Source organism: Pteropus alecto, unplaced genomic scaffold, assembly GCF_000325575.1.
Source record: "Pteropus alecto unplaced genomic scaffold, ASM32557v1 scaffold71, whole genome shotgun sequence".
In the NCBI taxonomy this organism is placed as follows: Eukaryota; Metazoa; Chordata; class Mammalia; order Chiroptera; family Pteropodidae; genus Pteropus; species Pteropus alecto.
In genome coordinates, this window is record NW_006433024.1 from 19,308,038 (window position 1) to 19,317,436 (window position 9,399).

The 9,399-nt window shown below is 52.1% G+C and overlaps 1 protein-coding gene across 3 annotated transcripts in view; it reads left to right on the forward strand.

Moving 5' to 3' along the window:
* The window catches only part of CREB3L1 (cAMP responsive element binding protein 3 like 1), a 33,458-nt gene extending 26,219 nt beyond the window's left edge, over positions 1-7,239 (forward strand). For 2 of the 3 annotated variants that reach the window (XM_006908072.3, XM_025044133.1), the window contains exons 6-12: positions 494-643; positions 811-869; positions 1,056-1,124; positions 2,902-3,001; positions 3,920-4,046; positions 6,004-6,268; positions 6,469-7,239. In XM_006908072.3, the coding sequence (XP_006908134.1) occupies positions 494-643; positions 811-869; positions 1,056-1,124; positions 2,902-3,001; positions 3,920-4,046; positions 6,004-6,268; positions 6,469-6,505 (807 nt within the window). In that variant the 3' untranslated portion in view covers positions 6,506-7,239. Of the gene's footprint in view, positions 1-493; positions 644-810; positions 870-1,055; positions 1,125-2,901; positions 3,002-3,919; positions 4,047-5,817; positions 5,901-6,003; positions 6,269-6,468 lie in introns of those variants that run through there. The other variant, XM_015586455.2, reaches the window with a different exon arrangement.
* Positions 7,240-9,399: the final 2,160 nt, after the last annotated feature.

The following is a 9,399-nucleotide window of genomic DNA, read 5'->3' on the forward strand; positions in this document are numbered from 1 at the left end:
AACCCACACTGTTACAGAGCTAGGACTAGAATTTGACATTACTGACCTCCAGGGGGATGGCCCAGGCTGCCTCCAAGGAGCGCTGTTTGGGGAGCAGTGCTCAGAAGGCCTAGAGTTCCCCCAGGAAATACGGAGCTAGGCCCCGATCCCTGGGATGGGTGCGGAGCCTTTCAAGTCAAGATTTTAGGCGTATGAGAGGGTACAGTTTGGGGGAGCCCTGGAGAAGTGGGCTTTGAGGCAGTGGATTCCAGGATGGGATCTGGGAAGCTCCCCAACAACGTGCTGAGTGTCCAGCATGCCGGGCTCCCAGCACTGTCCTAAGCACTTGAGATATGTTATTGAGTTTAATTCAGATCCACCCGTTTTTCAGATGAGGGAACTGAGGCTCAGAGAGTTGAGTGCTTTGCCCGGGTCACACAAAGAGTAAGTGGCAGAGCATGAATTTGAATCCAGGGCTGTCTGGTTCATAACCATCATGTCCTATTTCCCACAGAAATTACAAGGGACATCAGGGCCACTGCTTCTGACAGAGGAGGAGAAGCGCACCCTGATTGCTGAGGGCTACCCCATCCCCACAAAACTCCCCCTCACCAAAGCTGAGGAGAAAGCCTTGAAGAGGGTCCGGAGAAAAATCAAGAACAAGGTAAAGCATGAGCTGGACCCAGCCCCTGCCCTGGGTCTTCCTCAGTGCACAGGAGCCTCTGATCCCCTGGCAATGCCAGCCCTTAAATTGGCGGCGGAGGTGGGGGGCTAAGCAGGAAGTAGATATGTAGCCATGGTAACCCGTCTTTTGGGGTCTTTCCCCTCCAGATCTCAGCCCAGGAGAGCCGCCGTAAGAAGAAGGAATACGTGGAGTGTCTAGAAAAGAAGTAAGCGTCCTGGGTGGAGTGGGGGGGCCTGGGCCCTTCTCCCCAGCCTGCCCTGCTCTCCCCAGCCCTCTCCCACAGGGCACCAGGGGCAGGAGCCACAAGGGGTGGGATCTGGGTAAGCAGGGCTGGGGGTGCAGCAGTGAGTCTGGAGGCTGCCCCTGAGCCTGGGCCTGCTCTCCCCGGCAGAGTGGAGACATTTACATCGGAGAACAACGAACTGTGGAAGAAGGTGGAGACCCTGGAGAATGCCAACAGGTGGGTGGTGCCACCTGCATCCTGCCCTGCCCCTGCCTCTGTACCCAGTGCCTAGCATAGCTCTGGGAGGCACGAGAGAGGAGAGGTAACTGAGTTCACGATGACAAGAACCCCAGAAACAGGGACCTTGCAGCCCAGGACTCCTGGCTTCCTATTCCCCTTCACACATAGCTCTAGACACATGACGAGGCTTGTGAGATGCTTCAATGAGGCAGCGCAGAGCAGCGGTTTTCAGAGTAGTCATAAGAACAGCGGCAGCGGCAGCGGCATCCCCTAGGACCTTATTAGAAATGCTTATTTTCAGGCCTCACGCCAGGGCTACTGAATCAGGAACTCCAGGGAGAGGGCACAGCAATCTGTGTTTTAATTAGCCCTCCAGGTAATTCTGACGCACTCTAAAATTAGAACCACTGATGTAGATGTTTGCCACTCAAAGCGAGCTTCTTGAACAAACAACATCGGCATCACCTGGGAGCTTGTTAGAAATGCAGAATCTCAAGACTCTCCTCGGACTTATTGAATCAGAATCTGTATTTCAACAAGATCACTGGGTGACTCACAAGTAGTATAGAGCCAGCACAGCATCTGGCATGAAGCAGCTACATAAAGTCACAGCTCTGGATTCCTATCCCACTCTGCCATTTTAGTGATTCTGGGAAAACTGTTAAACCTTTCTGGGCCTCAGTTTCTTTGTCTAAATGGAGATTATAGAAGCACCATGTCACAGGATTACGTGAAGATTCAATGAGACAGTGCAACTGAAGGCCCAGCACTGGGCTGGACATTTAAGAATGCTCGATTCATGTTAGTTTTTCTTTTTTCTTTGTTGTTATTATTCTGATTCTTGATAGCGCCCAGCCATGAGCCCACAGTAGGTCTTTAATGATTATTTGCTGGGATTAACTAAAATAACACAGACAACAAGTGCTCAACAGAAGGCTTTTTCCTTCTTCCTTCTCCCCCAGCTTCTCCAGCGGAATCCAGCTACTCCCCTGATTGACCTGGAGAATGCCCCCCACTCACCTCTCACTCCTCTACCTCTGGCCCAGATTCCTCTCTAGCCCCAAATCGGGCCAGGCCCTTGGACCTATTTCGCCACCTGCTGTACATTGTGGGAACTGCAACCCCACCACCAGGCTGGGTGGAGGACAGAGATGATTGAACATTCGTTCACCAAGCGTGGGCGGAGCACCCTCTGTGGGCACCCGGAGGATTCCACACCGGGTGGGACCCAGTCCTTACCCTCAGGGAGCCCAGAGTTAGCTGAGGAGACTGACATGGAAATCCACGAATAAACAAAGTGTTACAGGTGCTGTGATAACTGCAGAAACAGCAATAAAATTAACAAAAATGGTGGCTTCCATTTACTATGTGCCAGACAGCTGCCAGATGTGCCCTTCTTCTCATGCTCAGGATGTTGTGGGATGCGAAGGAGGGAAGGTCAACTTAGCTGTGGCCGATGCAGGGTAAGAAAAAGTAGGTGACCTCAGCCCAGGCGGGACAGGCCCTCCTCCAGCCCCCACTTTGGCTAGGAACATACAGGGCATCCTTGAGCTCCCATAGGGTGACCCAGCTATTCACCATGAGACAGGCCACAGGTGACTGAGCTACGCCACAGAGAAGCTAAGCAGGAGGTGACCTTTTCCGTCTTGCCTGAAATGGGCACCTGGTGTGGAAGCTAAGTCTGGAATCAGCCCAGGCGCTCCCCCAGAGAGCTCCAGGAGGCAGAAGTGCCTGCTGGGTCAGAGCCTGCAGGTGACAGCTGTGCCTTCTTCAGGACCCTGCTCCAGCAGCTGCAGAAACTCCAGACTCTGGTCACCAACAAGATCTCCAGACCTTACAAGATGGCTGCCACCCAGACTGGGACCTGCCTAATGGTAGGTGGTACCCTCTCACCACATGAGGACACGTCTTCCCCAGGCTGGATTTTGGGGTGGGGGGTCAGAGCTTTGAAAGACTGACAATATTGTGAGCGACATCACCAGGGCACACCATCCTAGTGCATGGTTGGCTGGCTCCAGTAGACCTCAGCCTCTTTCACCAAGCCCATGGAACTTTCTAGAACATGACCTTCCCTGAGCAATTCTAACACAGTGTGGCTGGGGAATGACTTACATGAACCTAGCTAGGGGATGGCAGGGCAAGTGCCTTGAGGAGACAGCTTCCACACTCTGTGGAGTGAAGGGCTTGGGGAGACACAGGGGAGTATGGACTTGGTTCTTTCTCGAATGAATGGTGAGGAGAAGGCTAAGCAAATCTCTAAAAACCCAGAAGAGTGCCCTGCTGGTCCCCACTCCAGCCTCTCCTGGAAACAGACAGCCCATGCATTCCCCGGGCCCTCTGAGGTCCTCTTGCTGCCAGGTAGCAGAGCCATGATGTGGGCGGGGATTAGTTTGGGCTTTATGACTCAGCTCCTCCTGCTGAGAATCTCGTGTCATTCTGTGTCACTCTCCCTTGCCCCAGCCCCAGCAGCCCCCACCTACCCCTTTCTTCCTTTCCTGAGTCCTCCACTCTATGAGTGATAACTGCGTTGGCCACGCCCCTCTTTTTTCCAGCACTGCCTGTGGCTGTCCCCCTACAACGGGCTGAGAAGGCCCGAGCAGTCTCTTCCACCTTCTCCAGAGAGGGTGGGATACCCCACGTCTGGGAGCGGGGAGTAGTTGGTTCTGGGAGCTGCTTTCTCGGAAAAGTACTGAGCCTTTTGCACCCATTGGTTTGGGGGAAGAGGACTGGGGGTGGCCAGGTTGCACCCCTTCCTGCCTGGGCTCTGACCACCGCTCTCTCTCCACTGCCAGGTGGCAGCCTTGTGTTTCGTTCTGGTGCTGGGCTCCCTCGTGCCCTGCCTCCCTGAGTTCTCCTCCGGCTCCCAGACTGTGAAGGAAGACCCCATGGCCACTGACAGCATCTACACAGCCAGTCAGAGTGAGTGTCCCGAGCCAGACTGCCCTCCCCAAGCCCCAACTTCTGGGCAGAAGCCAGATACAAGAGAGGAGCCAAGTTTTAGGTTGACATCATCTCATCCTATCTCCTCATTCCGCAGATGGGGAAACGGAGGCCCTAAAAGGGTCTGTGACTTGTTCAATGTTAGTTGTGGAATTAGGACTACAATTCAGACCCCCTGATTCCCAGCCCACCCAGGAGTGGTATGGGGGCTAATAGGAATGTTCCCGCCCTAGCCCCCATATGTCATGGTACCCACGGTTATGGGGCCTCTGTTAGCACCGTCGGTATTTCACTACTGGGAAAGCAAATGAATTTCAGCTCAAAGGCCATTTCTAATAAGATGGTAATGGCTTCCCAAAGCACTGTGTTAAGGACTCTGAGGCATCACTCATGACCAACAGGAAGGAGTGCCGTGGTCCATTGGTAATGTCTGCCCTGGGCGGAGTAGGGTTAGTGGTGGTGTGGGCTCAGATATTTCCCATCTCACAGAAGATCGTGCAGTACAGTGGTTAAGAGCATGGAGCTTCAGAGTCAGTCATACTTGTCACTGCCACTTGCTAACTATGTGACCTTGGGCATGCGCCTTAAGCTCTCTAAGCTTTAATTTCTTCATCTGAAAATGGGAGTTACAGTTCCACGTTTACCGAGCATGGTTGTTGTGAGGCTAAATAACATGGCATACTACGCTCTCAGCATAGATAAGACATGTGGAGAACTGGTATAGGGCACAGCGAAAAATAAAAGGGATCTCCAGAGGCAGAAGATACTTCAGGTAGACCTACAGAGGAACTTCCTGACTGCGCTTTGTCATTCGCCAGGTGCAAGTTATCTGGCATGACAGGAGGAGGAAGAGGAAACGGATGGGCAGTCAGAAAGCAAGGAGATAGGGAGAGGGAGTTACAAGGAGGGATATGCAGGGAGGATGAGCTAGGTCTGCTGGACTTTGAGGGAAGTTGGTCAAAGGGAGTGTTAGGGGAAAAGGAAGTGGAAGTGAGAACCACTCCCTGCATATGTGCAGCCTGAGCAGAAGAGAACAGGATAGTTGCTAAAGGGTGTGGGCAGTGTAGAGGCAAGGTCTTGAGAGCCACGTGTCTTGTTTCCAAGGCCAGAGGGGCCCTTGTGTATTTGGTGGTTATAGGCCCAGTGTCTGGTCAGGGTGAAGAGGAGGACACATCTGTGGCAGGAAATGCTTTTGGAGAGGCTGGAGTACAGAGCTAGTACCTGGCACAAGTCCAGCTTTCACATAGTTACATAGACTTTCACATAGGTCAGGGCTGCAGGGGCTAGAAAGCTGGTGGTGGGTCCTGGTGGGTTTGTCCCTCACCTTCAGCTCAGACTAGTATGGGAAAACTAGTGTGGAATTTCAATGACCTGTTCTGTGACACTGGGGTAAAAATATCTGGTTCCTGATTTTCTGTGAGATGTCAATGCTTTCATATGGGTCCAAGGGCTTTGCACAGTGCCTAGCATGTAGCAGATCTCCAACAAACGGGTCTTCTTGCCCTTCATTGTCCTGAAGAGCACTCTAGGGCCTAGAATAGGGAAGAGGTTTATTCCAGGTCTCATGAAAAGTGAGTGGTAGAAGTGGGATGAGAACCCAGCTCTCAGATGCCCCGGCCTGGTACCCTCTACTTACGAAGAGCTACTTTCTCTGGATGCTTGTTAAACATAGTTTCAATCACTTCTCCTTTATTATCTCATTTAAACTTCATATCTACATGATGTTGGTCCTAGTATCCCTATTTTACAGATGAACAAACTGAGGCTCAGAAAGGTCAAAACAAAGGCATGACTCACCTGGAATTGTTAGAGCTGGGATTCAAATCCAGGCCTGTAAGATTCCAGGGCCCATGTCCGTACCTATGAGGCTATGAATGTGGCCGGGATGGGGAGGGAGCCTCTTGGCACCTTGGCTCACCCCAAGCTCCCTCTTTAGTGCCTTCCCGAAGCCTCCTGTTCTACGATGAGGGGCCAGGGTCCTGGGAGGATGGCCGCAGCACCCTAATGCCTGTGGAGCCCCCAGATGGCTGGGAAATCAAGCCCGGGGGGTCAGTGGAGCAGCGACCCCAGGACCACCTGCAACATGACCACCTGGACAGCACCCACGAGACCACCAAGTACCTGAGTGAAGCCTGGCCAAAAGATGTCGGAAATGGCACCAGCCCCAACTTCTCCCACCCCAAGGAGTGGTTCCATGAGAGGTAGGTGGAACCACGAGAGGTAGGGTGGCCCCTTCCCTTCTTGGGTGCCCAGGCTCCACCTGCCCCCTGCCCACCCCATGTCCCCATCCCTCAGTCACACCCTCCCAAGGCCCACCCCTCCCATGTCCAGGTCCAGTTTACAGAGGGATGAGAGGGTGCTCACTGGACAATGTCACCCCTGACTTCTCTTCTCTCTCCAGGGATCTGGGCCCAAACACCACCATCAAGCTCTCGTAGGCCATGCCAAGACCCAAGACACAGGATGTATACCCCCTGGCACCCGGAAGAGAGATTGTCTTGCTCACTAACCCGGATCCGGCTTGTACTCCTGAGCCCTGGGGTTCCATCCCAGGAGAAAGGGTTCCACTTCTCCCTAGTTCTTCTTTGGCCCAGATCTTAACTGGGGCCTCTCCTCTCCCCTTCCCACATTTGGACTATTCCTTGGGCCAACCTCTCCATTCCCACCTCTCCCTCTCACAACCATCCGTCCTTCTCAGATAAACCACTCACTGGGCTGTCCCCCTCCTTTCTCACAGTGACCACCACGACCACTGCCTCCCTGCCGCCATACACACACACACACACACACGTCAACATGCCGCCACACACACACACACACACACACACACACCCCTCACCCCCCACTGTACAGAGACCAAGAACAGAAATTGTTTGTAAATAATGAACCTTATTTTTTATTATTGCCAATCCCCTAAGATATTGTATTTTACAAGTCTCCCTCCTACCTTCACCCCTCCCTTGTTTTATATTTTATACAGTTAGTGCGGGCTTTGCTGTTCCCTGGCCAGGAAAAGAGGTCCCACCCCACCCCCTGCCTCATCTGGCCTCCCCTTGCCGCTGCCCAAGCCGCTGGGCCTTTATAATTGCCAAAATGCTTCCTCTGTCAGCTCAGCATATGCTTTAAGAAGGCAAAAGTGAAAAAAAAAAAAAGATGCAGCATCAATTCCTGACTTCGTGCCTTTCTTCATTGCGGGGAGGGGTAGGTAGGACTGAGGGATGGAGGAGTGAGAAGGTAAATTTATTTTGTATTCTGATAGAGGGTGATTGGGAGTATGGGGGTGTGGGGGTGTGGGAAGGCATTTCTATTGGGTTCCCTCTTCCAGCCAGATGCAGAATTGAGCTAGACTGTCAAAGAATTCTGCTGCAATTGCCCTACTCCGAGGCTTTTCCAAGTACTTCCTATTGCTGAGTATGGAATCAGAGAGGTATATAAGCCACCAGGTTGGCCTTCAGAGATGGGAACTGCAAGTATTGAGTGCCTACTGAGCCAGGTGCCATGTCAGGCACTTTACACGCAGCACCCAGGTGAGTCCTCCTAAGAAGACCTGCCAGTTTCTTCGTTCTTATACTCTTTGCCTCAGCTGGATTAAAGGCACGGACTTCCGAGTAAGAAGAGTCATGTTTGCCTACTGGAGCTGCCACCTGCTAGCAGTGTTATGGAAGGCGTAATTCTAATATGGCCCCCAAGGCTCCTGGCCCTGGCGTACACGCCCTGTTTAACTCCTTCCCCTAGAGTATGGAGGGGACCTGCGGAAATGAGTGGATGCCATTCTCATAATTAGATGACCTTTTAGGGCAGAGTAAAGAAATTTTGCAGATGTAGTTAAGGTCCCAAATCAGTTGATTGTGAGTTAAACAAAAGAGAGATTATGCTGGGCAAGCCTGACTTGATCAGGCGAAAGCCTTTAAAAGAGGGACCGGGCTCTTCCTGAAGAGAAAGTGTCTCCTGCTGGCCTCGAAGAAGCAAAGAGCCATGTTGTGACTGCATGGAGAGGGGCCACCTGCAGGAGCTGAGGGCCTCAGTGTCACAGTGATGAGGCACTGAATTCTGCCAAAACCCGAACAAGCCTGAGAAAGGACCCCAACTCCAGATGAAACTCCAGCCCAGCCAACACCTGGACTGCAGCCTGGTGAGAGCCTGTGCCCAGGACGCAGCTAAGCCATGCCCGGACTCTGAACCCCGGAAACTGAGATCACACGTTTTAGGCTGCTGTGTTTGTGGTGATTTGTTACGCAGCATAGGAAACTAAGACACTGTGTAACCTGAATCTCTCTGAGCCTCCATGTCTCTATTTTTAAAACCAGGATACAACTAACACTCAATGCAGGAGGCTATTGTGGGGATTCAATGAGGTAAGTTATATAAAGTGCCTAGAACAGGGCCCAGCACATAGTGACTCGAGAAAGATTAGTTATGCATTTAGAGACAATATCAATACCATGTGCTAAGGGCCAGGAAAGGGTGCTGTCCTAGCACAGAGGAGCGAGCCTCCCCCAGACTCGAGCAGCAAAGGCTTCCTGGAAAGGGTGACGTGAAGGACTGTTGGAAGTAGTCAGGAGAGAGAAAAATGTATTAGAAGGTAGAGGGCCAGGATGCTGAGAGCTGAGGCTGGATGGTGACCAGGGGCCTTGAATGCCTTGCTAAGGCACTTGGACTTTAACGTGCAAGCATGATGTGCTCATGCACAGAAGCAGGGGCACGGTGGAGGGGTGGTGCCTACGCCAGCTGCCTACCAGAGGAAAAAAAACTGGACGAGACCAGACAGAATCACGGAACCTCAAAACTGGCCATCAGGCCTCATCCTCTATCCCCCTTCCTCCCACAGCCTCATCTTGACCACCTCATGGGGACCTCGTTGCCTGCGGCACCCTAGTTTTTGACCTTGATGAAAAGTATGGCCCTTTCAGGGATTTAAAGAAAGAACGCTTTATCCCGAAGGTGATGGGGAGCCGCCGAATATTTTTGAGCCAGAGAATGAGATAATCAGATTGGCCTGTCCCAGGGCTCTGCAGGGGATATAGTGAGGATGAGACAGATTCCAGAAATAATTAGAAGGAATTATCAACAGGCTTTCACATCAAATTGGCTGTGGGGTGCAAGAGAGAGGACAAAGCCTAAGATGACATTTAGGTGTCTGACTTGAAGGCCTGGGTAGATGATGAGTTCATTCACCAAGACAGGGGATTAAAGAAGGAAGAAAGGGTTTGGAGAGAGAGAGAACTCATTTTAGCCCATCTTGCATTTGAGTTGCGGTAGAATGTTCACGTTAACAGGCGAGTCTAGGGCCTGGGAAAAAGTGATCTCAGGGGGAGATTAGGAAATTGTCAGC